This window comes from Opisthocomus hoazin, chromosome 1, assembly GCF_030867145.1.
Source record: "Opisthocomus hoazin isolate bOpiHoa1 chromosome 1, bOpiHoa1.hap1, whole genome shotgun sequence".
Classification (NCBI taxonomy): domain Eukaryota; kingdom Metazoa; phylum Chordata; class Aves; order Opisthocomiformes; family Opisthocomidae; genus Opisthocomus; species Opisthocomus hoazin.
This window is the reverse complement of record NC_134414.1, coordinates 135,941,239-135,959,120: the sequence shown is the minus strand read 5'-3', so window position 1 is coordinate 135,959,120 and position 17,882 is coordinate 135,941,239. Positions and strand designations below refer to the sequence as shown.

General features: G+C 49.4%; 1 protein-coding gene across 1 annotated transcript in view; it reads left to right on the top strand.

The window, feature by feature from the left end:
• Positions 1 to 537: 537 nt before the first annotated feature.
• Positions 538 to 17,882, top strand: part of CASQ2 (calsequestrin 2) — a 35,584-nt gene continuing 18,239 nt past the window's right edge. Inside the window, exons 1-4 of the mRNA XM_009941649.2 lie at positions 538 to 978; positions 14,362 to 14,446; positions 15,931 to 16,031; positions 17,509 to 17,620. Coding sequence (XP_009939951.2) covers positions 745 to 978; positions 14,362 to 14,446; positions 15,931 to 16,031; positions 17,509 to 17,620 — 532 coding nt within the window. The 5' untranslated portion in view covers positions 538 to 744. The remainder of the gene's footprint in view (positions 979 to 14,361; positions 14,447 to 15,930; positions 16,032 to 17,508; positions 17,621 to 17,882) is intronic.

Genomic DNA, 17,882 nt, shown 5'->3' with positions numbered 1-17,882 from the left:
TGAACATCAGCCGGCAGCTCCAGCCGGTGCCCCAGGCAGGAGGAGGAGGAGGGAGTCCCATGAGCACTCACCTCCTTTGCTGCTGAAGAGATGGGACTTTTCCTCTAGCAGTGCAGATGAGGCTCTGAAACTGTTTAACCTGAGATCTGTTATCCGAAGCCTAATCACTGTGATGCCCAAGGGGCTACAATGAGAGATACCCTTATTAAAAAATGCAGTAAATACTTTCTATTTTTGTTAAGCCGTAGTAGGACAGGCCATCCCTTAGTTCTCTGTACAAGTGAAGCCTGTCCCTTCGCAAACCCTGCCTGCATATTCCTAGCATCGACATCTTCCACTCCCTCCCTGTTGCTCGCTCCCTCTCTCTCAGATGATGCAGGGTGCCAGCAAGTCCCTCAATGGTGTCATATCTGTCCTTTTTATTCATTGCAGGGTTTATTTTTAGCCTGAAACAACTGCTTCCTAAAAATGGAGTTCCTAATGACACGGGAGCTGGACACAGCTATGTAAGGTATCCAGGGCTTGGCCTGACAGCTTCTCCTGTCTGTCTCTTTGTTGTAAGCTCAGGACAGCAGAGTTTGCTGCTCCCCACCAGCCTTGCAGAGTTTGAGCTGATCACTAAGAAGGCAGCAGAAAAAGAAACTCAGTTTGAACTTCACCTGGAGCCTTTGGTCTCCCCCTCTTCCCAAATTAAGAAGGAGGGGGACATTTACCCAGCCTCTGCTGCACACCAAGGGCTCCACTATGAAGACGACTTGCTGGATCCTGGCAGGTTTTTACCTGCTTTTCTGCTGCAAGGCAGAGGAGGGACTGAACTTCCCCACTTATGATGGAAAAGACCGAGTGATCGACCTGAATGAAAAGAATTACAAGCAGGCCCTGAAGAAGTACGACATGCTCTGCCTGCTCTTCCACGAGCCCGTGAGCTCTGACAAGGTGTCCCAGAAGCAGTTCCAGATGACAGAGATGGTCCTGGAGGTAAGTGCCGCTGCATGTCCCAGTCGGGGTTGATACCACAGCATTGTCTGGAGCCGTGGAGAGGAGCCATGGGACAGGACAGTCAAAGGGTCTTGTGCAGGGTGGGGGCTGAGCACCCAAAAGTTTGCGTTTGTTTACCTGGATTGAAGTTAGCCCCTGAGTTCTGTGAAGCCCAGGAAAAAACCTCTTTTGTGCTCTTCCGAGTTGTTTGCTGGGAAATAGTCTTTCTGGATTGTGCATCAGAAACCCAGGCAATAGCAAGTAACTAGGAGCGATCAACCAAGAAGCCTCACCAAACTGTGCTGCAAATGGACATCCTAGCTCCCCTTGTCGAAAGCTCCCCTTTGGTGCAGTATTAAATCCCTTTTTGTTTTTCTGACACTTGGTCGCCTGCTTGGAATCAGTCTGTAACATCTTGTTAATGCAGCCATTCACTTCTGTGCTGTAAAAAGAGTGTTGCTCATTCTTTGGTGCAAGCAAGATTAATGAATCCTTTATAAAAAAAATCATGGTAAAAATTACAATGTAGATTCATTGCATTCTTTCTTGTAGTGCAGTTGTAATCTAGGGAATCATAGAGCAGCAAGGCTGGATTGTTAGGTGCTCGTTTCCTATCAGGGGCTTACAAATATTCCCTCTTGACTAAAAGACACATTTGGAAAGAAACTGAGAATTGCAGAAGAAATACATAAGCTTTATTGATCAGATCCAGAGAGAAAATGCATTGCACCCCTAGGAGTATTTAAAATGTGAATTAGAAAATACACTTGCTGAGGGCAAGGATCTGAAGAAGTCCAATGTCAAGTTCAAAGTCTACTGACCTCCTCAGCAAGCCTGACGACAATAAAGATTCAACAACTGACCAGATTTTACTCACCTGTCAAAAAACAGTCACTTGCTCCAGGTGAGTGATCAAATAACATTTGGCAAAGTAATGCTGGAACTCTAGTTGAAATGTTTATGGTTGGTGGTATAACTGCATTGTTATTTAATAGGATAGCTATTTCACGCTCGATAGATGGCGAGCAGTTACCAAATACGTATTTATAGAAACCTGGCAGAAGCAGGTATCCATTGCATACTATCAGTTTTAGTCCCCATGACACCTACACCCCTGTTAACAATCAGCCATATCAAGGGTGCGATGGGTACAATACAATATGGCATAAAGCTTTTATTGTGCAGAATTTGATTCAGCAGTGAATACATCATTTTAGGACTCTGGTGATTTGATTTCCATTTGCCTTTCTGCCACGGACTTCTCATGTGACCTTGGGCAAGAGATTGAGGATTAGATCCACAGCAGACTTTACATAATTGCAGTGCTCCAGTCCACTAATGCTCAGCTACCAGCTAACCGTGCCACACAGCAACTGGCACTTGTGGCTGTGACCTCGAAATTTCCCAAGCACTTGCAATGCTGATTCAGTGGCATGTCTCAAAGGTTCACAGTTTCCCTGCTGGACTGGGAACTGCAGCGGCAGCAATCTGACAGTCTGAGCACAAGAGCAATCTGCAGACCAAGCACTCCTTTGCCTCTGTCACTTGAGAGAATTAGATGGGGAGAGGGTCTCAGAAGGTAACAGAGAAGATAAGATCTTGTCAGCAAGGTGCTAGTGCTCCCAATTTCTGCACTAACTCAACCATGGGAGCACTCATCAAAGGAGTGGGCAAGCCAGGTTGCAATCTGCTCCCTCTTGTGACAGCATTCACCTCCCTCACCTCAGATCATGATGTGTTGTGCCACGGGGGTCACTCTCAATCTTGCCTGCCATGGGACTTTAGAACACGTTCACCAGGACAGGGAGAAGGAATGAAATGGCTGCAGCGGCTCCATGGCTGAGGTGTGGAGCCGTTCATCCAGGGGATGAACTGCCTGGGATCAGTCTTGCTGGAGGCGGTCAGCAGCTGAACCCAGCTCTCCCGTAATTTGAGCAAGTACTTGAGTAGTTAGCTGCTGCTTAGGCACAGGAGCAATCATAGGGCCTCTCCTTCCAGCCAAACCTGGGAAAAGTTCCCTCAGGAAGGCTTTATGTATCTAATTTCAGTAGAGGGGTCAAGGTTCTGAGTGCTGAGGGTCCTTTACGCCTGAAATAAGGTACCTAAAAGGCAAACACTCCAGCCCTTGGTGTTCCCTGCCAGCCACCTTGGGGGGAACCCGGTGTAGGGTGCAGCCTGTGGTAAGATGCCTTTCTCGAGCATCTCCTATTTTTCCATCTTACTGTATTGAGAATTTATGTACTGACTTGCAGCAAGATGTGCTAGAAAACATGATGTCCTTAGCCCTCCTTCCACACAACGGCACTGGTCTCCATCATTAGGAATAATAGGGAGCCTTCATGCGAAACACACGCAAGTGTGGAGCTAAGCAAAGATCTGAGCTTGGTGGTTAAATGTTGTTACAGCCTACTGCCTGGTGAACATGAGTGTGTGCACAAGAGAGAATGGGCTTAATGGATGTCAAGTACAGAAAAATCTCCCAAGAGAGTCCACCCTTTCTGTTTCTCCCACATGCACCCTATAAGAAATGTATAATTCCAGAGACCAAAACGCTGAAGAAATATCTTAGACACCAAGAAAAGAACAGGAGAGATCCAGCATGGTTTCCTTGAAATATATAGCTCATGGTGAGTAACAAGCTCTGACTGGGGCTCCTCCCTCTAGTAAGGAGCATGTGAGGTTCTCTCTTAACTGGGTCCTTTGGTGTCTAAGAGGGTTTGAGCTCATGTGGCAACATTTCCTTCTTTCAGGGCACTTCCCTCTCTTCCCTTCCAGGTCCCTGCTCTTCATGAAACTTGCCATAGTTTTGTTATGCTTCAGATCCCTGCCTCTGGAAAATTTGGCTGAAAAGGCCCAATAGCTAGAAAAAATTATTAGGGGAGGCAGCTGACAGACAGACCTGGAGGGAGGGAGAAGAGAACCACAGTGAAAGAGAAGAGAATCACAGGGCTCTCGTATCCTTAGGAAGTCAAAACGCTGACAGCTCATGAGTAAAGTTGAGCACGTATTTAAGGACTTTACCAAATTGTAGCTACGAACAGCAGATTGAGAAGAAAGTGATATGATAGGAAAAATTTCCTTCCCAGGACAACAGCCCAGCATGCAGGACTGACTGACACTGTCAAAAGCTCAGGGTGCACACCAGCTATCACCAGAAAATGGACACCATCGTTAAGCTGATATTACAGTGGGATAGCACACGGGGTCTGCGTCTCCCCGCACCCAGGCATATTGGGAACTGCCACCAGATTCCCACACAGCCCAAGGTCCCTTTCCAGATTGTAAAGGGAATGAAGGTGAAGGCCATCATGAAGCAGTCCTGACAGCTCCTGCTGTCACTGATGGGTGCTACCTGGTGAGGACAAGGCCCAGGGCCAACTGAGCTCCTCTGGGACCAACAGCAGCTTCTTTGCACCATCCTTCGTGCATGGCAAGAGCTCCAAGGATGAAGTGCCAGCCCCTCGGGTTGGGGTGGGAAAGCTGGGGGCTGCTGGGTTAGTCTGCCAGGAAAATACTCCAAGCAATATTTGGAGATGCAGCTGCCTACTGCTTTCTGGCTGGAGTGGACAAGGATTGGGGAAGGATTGTAATAGGAGAGCAACCCGGGGCAGAGACAGCATGAACACAGGCTGCTTCACAGCTCAGGTTAAAGGGCTCCTTCTCCTTTCTTGCCTTTCTCCTGTGACTCCACTCTGCACCACTGACTACTGAACAGCACCTGCAGCTTGCGTGTGGAAAAGCCTCTGTACAGAGCAATGCCAGAGGCTGAACCAGGCAGTCCCAGAGCTAACAGTAGCTATTCCTGTTCTGGGGTGATGTTTACAAGAGCCCTGCACACCCCGTGAGGTGAGCACAGTGAAGAAGCAGATCAAGCAGCTGGACACAAGGCTTCACAATAAGTGTTTAACAGACAAACTAGAAAAAAGCTACTTGTCCTGTAAGGTCTCAGCTTTAATAAAGAAGGGGCAAACCAGGGCAAGATCAAAGCAGCAAAGCTGAGAAATATCTGTTCTGCTTTTCTTCTCTTCCATAGCTCCCCTGCAATATTTTGTCCTGTCTCACACCACCGCTTCTCAGACCTTCTCCCCTCTCCCTCTTCTATCTGAATCTCCTAAATATTGGGATCGTTTCACCTTCCAGTGGGCCAGCCCCTGTCTCTAGGACTTCTGTAGCAAGAATAATGAGCGATGGGGTTAGGAGCTTTCCTTTTGCACTTGAGAAGCTCTCTCCAGCAACTGAGGTTGTCTCGCTACCGTAGCAGGCTGCCTGCAATGCACTCCGTTACCCTCTTCTCTGCTGAAACTCGCTCAGTCCTGGCTCCCCTGCCATCCTTCCCTAGTCATCTCTGTGAAGTGTAACATACTTTAAAAAAAAGAGGTTTGTCAAGCCCAGATATCTTAGGCCCTTCAATGCAACCATGCCCCTAGGCTTGAAAATTCATGGAGGACTGCCCTATCACAAACCAGTCTGATGAGGGGTAGGAGAAGAGGGACTTGGTACTCTGCTTTCCAAATTAGGCCTAGGTTCAGCCTGGTCTCTAGTGATAAACGGTAGAACAAAGTGAAACTCCTTAATGTGTTTGGCCAATTCTGTAACACAAGGGAAAAAAAACTCCTACGAACCTGGGGGCATGAGTCCGTGAGACCACATTGCATGACATCTCCCTCCCAGTGCCCAACCACAGCCAGTAGGTACCTGTGGTGTGAGACGAAAAGATAGGTTTTGAACCCAGTAAATGGCCAGGTTTAAACTGGCTGTAAGGTCTAGCTCCTCCCAGTTCACTTCAGAGCAAGGATTTGTTTTCAAGTGTTGAAACTACTGCAGCTCCTCTCATGAGCTTCCAGCTCAGGACGGAAAAACTGGTGCAACATCAGCTGTTTTTTGGGGTATTTCCACCCACATGATCTTGAAATCTCTTGAGAGCAGGTGGTTCCCATGAGAGTTCAGAGCCGTGTAATATATAGCAAAAAGGCCTTCCCTGCTTCTGAAGCAACACAGAAAAAGGTTTACAAGTTTAGGTCTCTGCAGTTTATCCCTGAAATTCACAGGAACCATGAGATGAGATTCTAGTTTATCCCCATCTCTAGGTACAGTATAAACATAAACATAAACATATAAAACGAAGCCCTTTCTTTAAGCACCCTTCTTTGTTTGTTTCACAGACTCAGATTTCAGCCTTTTTCTTTGAAAATGGACATGTTCATGAGACAGTGCCTCAGCACAATTTCTTGGGCTGGGTAGACGCGATATACAAGACATGTTCACCGAATGCCACAGAAACTGTCCAGTCTCTGGGTCCCTGCAGAGCAAGTCCTCAGGGTGAGAGATGAGGCACACCTGGCTGGATACGTATGTGCAGAAACCTACAGCGCAAGAGCCTTGTACATACCTGTAATAAAAGAGGTGTTTTGGTTTCCATGGCTACTAAAGCAGAGCCTTACGCCACAGCTAAGTTAATGCAACAATCAGGAAGGGAGAAAAAAGCAAAAATTGTGCGCTGATTACTTTGTCCTTTGAGATCATGTAAGTAGGTCTCAATTCATCAACAGCCAGCAGAGAAAGAGCACTGATTTTTAGCAGTAGCACCTAGGAGGATTTCACTCCCTGCCCTGCCAGTCACAAAAACAAGGTACAGAGAGCTCCCCATTTCGCAGATGGGTACATTGACATCCAGGAACTAGTATGTGATTTCAGTCTTTCTATATAACAGTGGCAGAAACAATTTCCAAGGCTGCTTTAGCAGTTACTGCCCAGATTCTTTAAAGTCCCTCTGTCAGTTCCCAGCAGTTTGGACTGGTGGCATGAGCAGCATCTAGCATAAGACCCAACTTTCGGTGCCATACTGCTCTTTGAAAGGCACCTTCCTCAGCTACTAAAGTATGATCGGAGAAGGGGGTACTGACAGCAGTTATCAAAGCAGAGACTAGCTGTACTCCCAAGATCTAAAGAAAATTAAGCTGGTGTAACTCAGAGACAAACTTTCATGCAAATGTCACCTGAAGACACGGCTGACCCCTGTGAGCTTGGGTTTGCTTGCTGGCACACTGCAAGGCCAAGTCTGCTTGGGCTTTATAGGCTTTCTCAGCCCTGGAGCGAGGAGCTCTTCTCACAGTCCTGCTGGAGAGCAGACAACCTCTGCAGGTACCGCGCAAGACCTGAAGTCACATGGAGACTCTTTCTGTGTCACTCCTCCATTCAGAAGTGCAACTGAGGAAAAAAGTTGAAAAGCCCATTTTCTTAGGTCTCGGCCTTCTTGCCACACTAGTCAGCTTCCCAAAAATGTGCCAGCAAGGGTTTCCCATGCCTTCTTGCTGGGCCAGTTCCCAAGAGGCAGGGTCTCACTCTTGTATAACAAGGTGCCTTTGCCCTATCCTGAGTGGGAGGCCTCAAAAGGACTGGCTTGAGCTCACACTCGCCTACTCAGTGGACATATGTGGTGTTTATAGTCATCATTTCATGTTCTCCCACCTGGAGCTTGACATTCTCAGGAGCATGCCCGGGTGCTGGGGCAGCTGTTGCTCTGTGAGGCAGACTGGATATGGTGGGCCATGCCATGCTCACCCACCGTGACCTTATTCCAGAGATTGGTCTGCCAGTGCCCTTCATCTACAACCAAGCTAATCAAAGCCTGTGACTACCCTTCCTTCATGCCTGAGCTTCATTTGTGGGGAGAGTGGAAAGGGGATACGATAATTCTTTTTAAACACCCAAGAGGGAGAAGAGCAATTTAAGCACAAAGCCTAAGGACAAATGGGCTATGAATAAACCAAGTCTGGAAACTAGGAAGTCCCTAATCACCAAAGGAGGAAGATGTCAAGGGGAGAACAGCCCGATGAGTTTTAAATGGACATTGACCAGGTTGTGACAGAGAGTGAATGACAAGGTCCTGGGTTTGATGACCAAAGATGTCCTTTTGCAGCCTCTGTCCCTAAATAACAGGCACCCAGGCAAGGAATCCATGGCCTAGGAAAGAAGTAACTTAGCAAGGTCCAAGTCCTCCTTTTTTATTTTGCTTTGCACATTGGGATTTACCTACATACATGAGACAAAAACCTTGCCCGAGGAAATAGGACAAGCAGTGACAGCAAAGAACTCAATTCCCCAGTCGGCCGCAGAGCAGGCGTTTGTTCCTCCCCTCCCCAGCGCCCCGGGACAGGCAGCACCCCCTCCTCAGCAGTGCTGATGGTGCTCATTCCTGCATGCTCCCTGGCACAGCTTTGGTGAAGGCCAGCTGCTGTATATGATACGTCTTTTTTCCGGGAACCCTGTCCATCCCTGGCAGGAGGCGGACTGCCGTCAGCTAGCAGACCTCTGACACCTCGAATCCTGCGCAAAGGGGGCTGTGTGTTTTTTAAAGCTTTCCTCAGTTCTTGTTTCTCATCTCCTTGGGTAAAAGGTCTTTCTTGTCTCAAGGAGCCCTCTGTTCCCCCAGGGCCCCCCCTCGCTGATCCTTCCCACGGATGCAGGGTGGGAGCTCCTGGCTCCCGCCTGCAGCATCCAGGGCTCCCTGGGGTTTCAGAGGCGCTGGCTCACACCTACTCGGTCAGAAACTCGAGAAATCTAGCTTGTTCCTGGGACCTGGAGGCGTAGGAATGATAGGGGCAATGGCCTGCGGAGGTGAACGGGCTGAATATCAAGCATGCTTCCCTCCTCCAGCACCCACTGAAAGAAACCAGCTTGCACGGGCTTCACAGTGGCATCCAGCCTTCTGTAACAAAGCAGCCTCTCTGAGGCCAGGAAAACAACAAGACAGCAGTGGCCTCACTTTTGTCCAGGGCAGCCCCCAGACTGCGCCTCTGGTCTCTGTTTTGTCAAAGGGGAGCTTAGCGGGGTGGCCCCCGGGCGCTGTCCCAGACCCCACAACGTGGGTCAGCACACGCACGCACGCCCTGGGCTATCCTCGGCGTGCAAGCTGCCCAGCCCAGTCGGCAAAACCTCTGTGGTGCAGGGCCAGCGAGGACTGGCCCGGAGCAGTGGCAGGTGGCCCCTTCACCCTCGGGTGCTCGGCGGCACGGGCATCGGCCCCGGGTACCTCACAGCTGTGGACGCTGCACTTTGGCTTACAGCTCGCTAAAATTAGGGATGCCCAGAGCGGATAAAAATACAGCCCTAACTATGTGAAACCTTTAGGGAGGCAGCCAAAGAGCACGTCGTGTGTCTGACTGGGCTGAGCGGCTGTGCGGCAATTAAAGCCCCGGGGCGGAGGGTTTTTTCTTGGAGCGTTACCTGTGAAAGCCACCTCCGCCACAGTGACCTTTGGGTGCTCCGTATTTGGGGACTTGCCTTTTAGTCCAAGAAGCAGCCAGATCCCCGGCAGGGCAGGTTCAGCAATAAACAGCCTCTCCAGGCAGCTCAGGTGGTAGAAAAGGGCAGGAAAGTGGGACCAACAGGCTCGCCCCCGGTCCCACTGCCAGCTGGGTGTCTTCTCTAGTGGCAGCTGCTCAGCAGGCTTCTGCCATTCCCTTTGACCACCGCTATGCTTCAGAACCTGTAATTCACCAGTCTGAATTATGCAAGAACCCAAAACATTGCTGGTGGGGTATGCAAGGGGATGCTAGAGGTGACAGCACAGCATTAGGATGGAGAGATATTCGTCCATGTTCTCCGACAAACTTCCCACCAGAGTGAACAGCAGGGAAGCCAACCGTAGCATGAAGGCATGAGTACTGCTTAAGGATTCAAAGCTCTTGGGGAAATGCCCTGGACTTTTGCCATCTCCTCCTGCTGTTCCTGAAATAAAAACCTAACATTTTAGGATTTAAAATTATCATCATTACATCAACCAGGTTCTGACCATCAATATAAACTGCAGCTTTAAAGAGAGTAGGAGAGAAAGAGTGGAGAAATGTAGATTGCTTGAGGGACGTTCCTTTACCATCTCCTGTTGCTCTCCTCCTTGCATTGCTTGAGTTTTGTTCTTCCACTGCTGCCAGCTAGGGAAAGAGAAAGCTCCCCATGCTTACGAGAAGTTTGCTCATGGTGGCTCTTACAGAGCCCTAAATGTCCCCAGTGCCCTGCTTCCCAACCTGAGCAGCTGGGGAAGATGAACCTTACTGCCTGTGGGAGCTCCAGGCAGGTGCTAGAGAAGTGGGAAGAAAATCCAGGCCACAAAGCCATAATGTCACTCCACAACGAAAACTGACCATGCTGAGACATGCAGCCCCCCAAGACCCATTTGTAGCTCTCTGCTGGATTTTGTCTGCCATTTAGTAGCAAAATTGACACCAAATGCAAGGTTTGGCACAATCAGTGTTGTCTGCAGCTGGAATAGGAGTGTGGTCAGGCAGCCAGTGACGCTTCTGCTGCGTTGTAACCTAGGGTTTCAGAAGGACCCTGTGGGCCCTCTTAGATCTCCCAAAACTTGGCAGCATTACATGTAGGTTCAGATAGGTAGGGTAGGTGTGAAGCTGAGATGTTCTGGCAGGGAGTTATTTCTTTCCATCCCCATTCAGATTGCCTGTAACTGTTGACACCATCCAAGATGAGGTGGTGCTTTCTTACTTGGTGGTACAGAAACTTCACTTTGGGCTGGCACCTCTCACACATCCCAGAGAGCCATGCACTCCCTCATGCTTACCCAAATCCAAGTATGGCTATTAGCTGAGGGAAGTGGGAAAAAGGAGTGCTCCCAAACTGGCACTACCTTTTCCCAAGGTTACAGAGGGCACAGCTTGTGATCCTAGAAAGTGTGCGTTGCAAAGGCTCCAAGCACGCGAGAGGAAGGCTGCAAACTGTGCATGAGATACGAGATTAGAAGTGACTGTGGTCTTCGCTCATGGTATAAGCCAGCTCTGCCTGCCCAAAGCTCCTGCTACACACCAGGGACTGCATGACCAGTTAGGTTCAGTTCTTCCAGAGCAGTTTCTCCCCTCCATCTCCCCATGCAGCTGTTGAAGCTAAATTACTTGCTATGGAGGCTGACACAAAGGCAAGGGCTCTGGGCCGGCCAAGGCTTCAAGTGGTATGAGTTTAAAAAGAGGAGGAGGAGGGGCTGTGTTCTTACATTACAACTGCCTCTGTCTCAAGGTCCCGAGCCAAGAGGATCGTCAAGATTAGAAACATTATCTGCATTCAAATCCCACTAGCATTATGGAATCAGAAAATACTGTAAGGGGATATATAACTGCTTGATACTGTAATGAGCAGGGGGCAACTAGCCAAGCTGCTCTGCCTCAGGCATACTCTGTTCTGCTGCCTTAAGGGTTTCAAATATAGGTGTGGGAATACATCCTCACCTAAGCACTGGTCAGACTTACCTGCCACAGTGGAAAGCAAGAAAAGCTTGGGCAGGAGCAATTTCCAGTCCCTGCATAGCTGGCACTTGAAAAAGCCATCATAGGTACTGACACCCTGCAAAGGTCTCCTGCCTCCGGGCTCTGCCACAGTGGAACAAGCTCCCGAGACTCTCATGCTACATAAAGATTTCTCTGGTGCAGGACTCCGGTGCTCTGCAGATGGGCACAGGCTGTACCCCTCACCTCATTATTTCATAAGCATGGAAGTCACGCACTGTGGCACGTCTTCTCTTGGGACTGGCCTCTTTAGGGGAACATCTCCAAGCACTCGTACCCATGGTACGTGCACCTCCCAGAGACAGTCTTGGTAGACATGGTCACACAAGCCCTGCCACACCAACAGGCACACCTCCAGCATTACTGTGACCTTTTTTGCCTCCCGAGCCCTAATGAAGTGCACACTGCCACAGTCTCACACAGAGCGGCTTTCATCCCCTCACCCGCATTTTCTAGACATGTATGCTTTTTCCCAGCAAGCTCCCATGCCCACAGCTACATGGCTGCACCCACACCCCTCCAAAGAGCTACCTCACGTATGCTGCATGCTGACACATGTTACTCCCAGTCAATGCCTCCTCCCTCGCAAACATTCCTGCTTACACCCAACCACTTTCCTGTAGCAGGTGTTGCAGCTTTTCTGCACGTTTCTGAGCTTCTTCAAACACCCCCAAGAAACCCTAACCATCTCCTGTATGCAGGAGTCAAGAACTATTGGGCTTAAACTGCCTTGACTTTGTCTGGCACTTGGCGAACGTAGCTGTAAGTATCTAGATCAAGTATGGACTGGACGTGACTGGACAGCCTTCTTCCCTTGGGCTTTCTGTGTTTTACCTCTGGTCACAATGCAGCCAGAGCCTCAGGCATTGACTCTGAGGAACCTCTTGCTTGTCTACGCAACTGCCTTGGTGCAGGGACTTGCTGACAATGTTCTCTAAAGATAATAATCACACAGGCTCCATTTCTTTGTCCAGTAAAGGCAGACGCCCATAATGGGGAACAGAAAACAGCATGTCCCACCACCGTCTGCTTGCAGATGCCTAGGGAGCTCACAAGAGGTGCCCTTCTCTCTCTCTGTTATTGGGTACCAGCTGCTCTCAGGTGTTCTAACATGGATAGCCGTGGCCTGAGCCAGGAGATGGGATGCCAGACTGGTCAGACCACTGCTCAGATGCCTTGTTAATGGATGTGCAAACATGGACCAGTGGTTTGCCCCTTACAGGCAGTATCCCCTGTAAGCACAAGCCCTAAACGTTCAGCCTCACCTTTATTTCAAAGCACTGGCAGAGAGCAAGGAAAGCATGGAGAGACCATGTGTTTTCTGCATAACAGGGAGCCCCCCTTTTACCTCACATGGTGGCATTTCCCCCTGAAGACAACAGGCCAGCAGCCACAGGGGGGTTAAGGTTGCAGCGATGCTGTGATGCTGTGATGGTCAGTGGAGAATGCCCTTCTGGAGGGCTTTGGAACAGGACTGGGGACACGTATTTGTTGGAAAGGAGAAGACAGCCATGTTGTCCATCGCTCCCCTTCACCCAAACATGGTCTTCAAGACCTGATTACCAGGGTACCCGCTATGTCCCCCAGGATTTTGTGGAAGGGCTGGACACTGCCAGTATGGGGGGCTGGCTGGCCCCGCAATGCCCCGGGGCGCAGGCGAGGGGGTTGCCCCAACACTTTTGCTCCCCAACACCTTTAATCACCGCTTGCTGTTGCAGCAGCCGGGAGCAGGCGGAGGCTATTTATAGCAGGGAGCCAAGGGGCCGCGGGGGCAGTGCCGCTGGGTGACATTCAAACTGGCTTTAAGGCCGGGGAAAGGGTGCCAAAATGGGTCCTGGGGGAGGGCATTACTCATAAATCAGCCTTCCATCCCTCTGGCCACTTTTCTTCTTCCCCCCTTCAGCCTCCCACCACCGAGCTGTGCCCTAATAAGGACATTCCTGTCCCAGAGGCCCCCGATCCCTCATCCCCATCAGCCCCCTTCATCCGGCAGGGTTGGGAGGGGGGACAGCAAGAAGACCATCAGCATGAGAGGCATTTGTGGAGCAGGGAGGGAGAGGGAAGAAGAGGGGGCTCTTACAGCTGCTTGGTGGTCTCAGAGCATCATTACTGCCTTGTGGGGTCTCTGCCATGCTTGTGGTGGGGCTAAGTCAGTCATCTGGTGAGTAAGGGAGCTCATTTCCCAGGGTCACTGCTTCTCTACGGAGCCTGTCTGGAATTCACAGGGTCTCACCCAGGAACGCTCCCACCACAGGGCACTTGCAGAGCATCTCTCCTTTTCTCACATATCTATTTTCACAAAACAGGCAGGAACTCGATATCTTCAAGTCGCCCCTTCATCAAAAATAGTGGGAATGGGGGGGCACTGATTTCCCAAGCTGCAAGGAGGCAAATGCAGGAATGGCTGGGATTAGACTCATTTCTTTAGGAAAAAGAAGGGACCAGGAACTGGTAAGTGACTGAAGCTTGGACAGGAGACATGATTTAAAGCATTTGGTAGGAAAAGGGACCACTTCTGCAAAGCCAGGAGTCCCCCTGCTTCATTTTGCTGGGAGCCTGCTTTGACCACTCCATCACATGTCTGAAAGAAACGTGATGATGCAGTGCTCCGCATCCCCTCCAATTTGCAGCCACTGCTGCCTGACACCAAGCACTTTCAGAGTTAAAACATCCATGGTGCCCACATGTCATGTTCCCCCACAGGAGGCCACCAAGGCACAACAGAGGAGACAGCTTTTTCTTTGTGTTGGTGGCACAGGTCTTTCTCCCGGCCATGCCCGTTGCTTTGGTGTCCCTGATTCAGCCAGGGCCCTCTCCCAATGCCTGGGTGTCAAACAGCAGTTAGCAGCACGTGGTATCGCCAGAAAACTCGGTGCTGCGACACAGTGGGAAGAAACCCAACCCTTGTGACCTCCGGGCAGCGTTATCTCAGCTGGGAGGCAGCATGTGACACATCCCACCCATTGGTGCTGTCCAAAAGCAGAATATGGGTCACTTGTGTCTGTCGTGCCATGCTAGCACGGCATGATGCCCTTTAGCTGCCCTGTGGTGTTAGTGCCACTAATGTTGGGCTCTCTGGTTCCTCCCACAGCTGGCAGCTCAGGTCCTGGAGCCCAGAAGCATCGGCTTTGGGATGGTGGACTCCAAGAAGGATGCCAAACTTGCTAAAAAGCTAGGTAAGTCAGTCCCTTATCTGGTATCTTTGGAATAGCTTGGAGAGGGTGTTGGAGTGATGCCCAACAGCCAGCACCATAGAGGGCAGCCACATCCTTGTCACCAGGATGTGGAGGGTGATGGTGGCAATTGCACACTGACCCCCTGCCCACCCCAACATGGGCAGGATCAAGTCGGGGGGGGCAAGGATGAGAGGGGTGAGCTGGCATGATTCCAGTAAAAACCTTCCTGGCTGAGAGTGGCAAAACCAAACCAAATCAAGTCAAAAAGAAAGACAATTCGCGCCACAGCCATGAGAGGGTGGAAGCTCACTGCTTGCTGAGCAGAGACCATAGATAGATGTCATGGAGTACCTCCGTGCTCTTCCTGCACAGAGACAGGTCTGACACAGCAGTGCAGAGCCAAAACCTACAGGGGCATCACATAGGTCCCCAAATGTCACCAGCCCCATGGCAGAGTGACCCCCAGCCACTAATTGGGGAGCCACAGCCTTGCAATGGTCTGGCAGCCAGGTGCCAACCCTTCCTGACTTGCTACCCAGAGCAGAAGAGGAAACCTCGTGTAAAGGTGCAAGGCTGCTGCATTGCCCACCCCTGGAAACAGCTGCCTTCCAGGGCTGGTGGTTCCTTCATATTTTAGCCCACAAAGCACATAAATACAAGAGCACCTAAATATACCACCAGACTTAACATCAGAGACTCTTTAAGCATACTGGACTCAATACTGGACTGTAATTTTCTTTCCTAAATTAGATGCCAAGTGTTCTGGTAGAAGCTAAACTAAAGCTGAGAGCTTCTGCCTCTCCAAGAAGGAACAAACTACAAACTACCTTGACCTGTGGTACCCTGCCATCATACATTGCAGGAGCTTAGTGCTGCTGATTTTTGAGCCTCCAACCAAAAAACTGTGGCAACCAGTCCTCAGTCCAGTGAGATGTCATTCAAATCTGCCAGCCTTCCATCTGTGGCATCTCTGCCATGGGTTTCTAAACCTTTTGCCAAGGCTAGCTAAGCTGCAAAGAGTTTGAAGCTCGCTTTGACTTCCAGCTCACTGTTTATGTTCACATAGTTCAGCCTTCTCTGGGCAGAGACCACAGCCCGCATCAAAATCCATTTTCCATCTAGTGTCAGGTTGTTCAAATCTGGGGTGTCAGTTAAAGCCCAGCACTATTTATTGCAATATAGATAGCCAAGCTACAACAAGTTCTCGGTACAGAATTTTTCCAGCTGAGGTCAAACTGTGACCTGAGTGAAAATATTCAACATTTGGGAAGAAGATAGTAGAAGTTCTGGCTGAGGTCTGTGCCTCGTGCCATGAAATATCAGCCAGGACATTGCTCAGGTTGCTTCCAACTGGACCAACTCAGTGAATTGACAATTGCCGTTTCCCAGGAGGCGTTGCTAGAGTAACAAGTGACATGCTCTGTAGTTAAAAATGCTTCTAGTGACATGTTGACTACATTATGTTTCCTGTCTCCTTCTCTCAGGCTTGGTTGAAGAGGGAAGTCTCTATGTCTTCAAGGAGGAGCGGTTGATTGAATTTGATGGGGAACTGGCCACGGATGTCTTGGTGGAATTCCTCTTGGATGTAAGCACAGATAAGCTCAGAGCTAGATAAAGCCTCTCAGAGAAGACCTTGCAAATACTCGCAAATAAAAACCACGAGTTTATTTGAAATTCCATCCCTGTTTGCTACACACTGGTAGAGATGACATTTACCAGCTTCCCAAATATTTGTCTGATCGTGAGTTCCCAGGAAAGCTGGTACCTTTATATGCCACCAGCCACTTATATCTTAAAGAGGTTTTGCTCTCTTTTCTGCTTATGGAGTGTTTGGTTGTAAGAAAGCAACAATCCCACATAACTAATTGCTAGTCACCCACCTCAGTCAGCAAGCTGGTGTGAAAACACTTTGCCATGAGCAAAATGTTTCACCCTTTTGTGTTTTTTTTTAAAAAAAAAGAAGAGTTATTTTCAAATAATTGAGGTAGCATTCTCATAGAGCAACTAAAAAGAGCTCAATTCATTGCAAAAGGTATATGCTGCAAACTGTTTGCCCATTTCTAAACACAACTGCACATAGAGCATAGTGAGCTACTGCCTCTTCGGTGAACTTACCGAATTGCACTGCCATGAATTAGAGAAGATCAAGGCCCTGGAACTTAGTGCTCTCAGGTCATTTTGTGCACGGGCACAACTACGTACTCACCTTTGTGCCTAAATCCAAAAGAGATGCTGAGTCCTTCATCAACGCGTTGCACTTCTCTTTCTTTATGCTTTATTACCAGGAGAGGCCACAGCCCAAAATCATAGTCTTAGTCTTTGCTTTGTAGTGAAAACATTTTGCAGTGAGCAGCGGAGCCGGCAGGGTTTGTTCCCCAGGGTGGCAGGTTGCCTAAACTGTCACCTGTGTAGTACACATAGGTGTGCTCAATTCCTTCTCACTGAGTTTCTCACTGAGTTTCCTTTCTCCAAGAGCTGCCCCCAGAGAACGGTTAGGGAAAGCAACTTGAAAGCCTGGTACAAGTACATAATCTATGCATTCACCTGATATAATCGCCAGTTTCTGACAACCAGCAATGAGACTTGCTGGGTCAAAAATTGTATCCCTGATCTTGTGCTTAGTGGCTATTTCTTCAATTTCTGTAGTTATTTTTTACCTCATTTCTATTTTGATGATGAAAGTATCCAGTTGTAATGAGTTCCGTGGCTGAATCATGCATTGCATCAAAAGAGCATTTCTATTCGTTCAGTTTATACCTGCTACCTAATAATTTCTCTGTGTGCCTACTAGCTGTTGTCCCTCAGCATCCATTTGGGATGGGACCTCTTGTAGCTTCCCCTCTTGATTCTTCAACCTATGCAGTGAACCCACTAACAGCTCCCTCTGAAGGTGACCTGCTTCTCAGTTCCTCACATTAAGGCAGAGAGCACTAAGTAGGGTTTCCAGCAGCAGAGAAAATGGGTGACCTCTTTCTCCCCACTTATGCTGCTAGTGACACACCCTGCCAGGCACAGGTTGGTGCTGCAAATTGTTGAGTTATCAAATGCATTTGTCATGGCAGCTGCTAGAAGACCCCGTGGAAATCATAAACAGCAAGCTGGAACTTCAGGCCTTTGACCAAATCGATGAGGAAATCAAACTCATCGGCTACTTCAAAGGAGAAGACTCTGAACGTAAGATGAACATGTTCCTCGTGGGGCTTGGAGCCTGGCTAGGGATGCTGGGGTCAGGCATTGGTTCTTCTGCATGAACATTAAGGGTGTGGGGGTAGATGGCAAGCTGTGACAGTGCCAAAGAAGCTGGAGGATGGGTGGGGTTGCAGGCAAGCTTCTGCTGTTGCTGTGCATGTGCCCGTTCCTACGCCATCAGTGGGGACCCTTCTGCAAGGTGTCTGCTGGCAAGAGAAGGGGGTGATTATCCAGGGTCTCCTGAAGA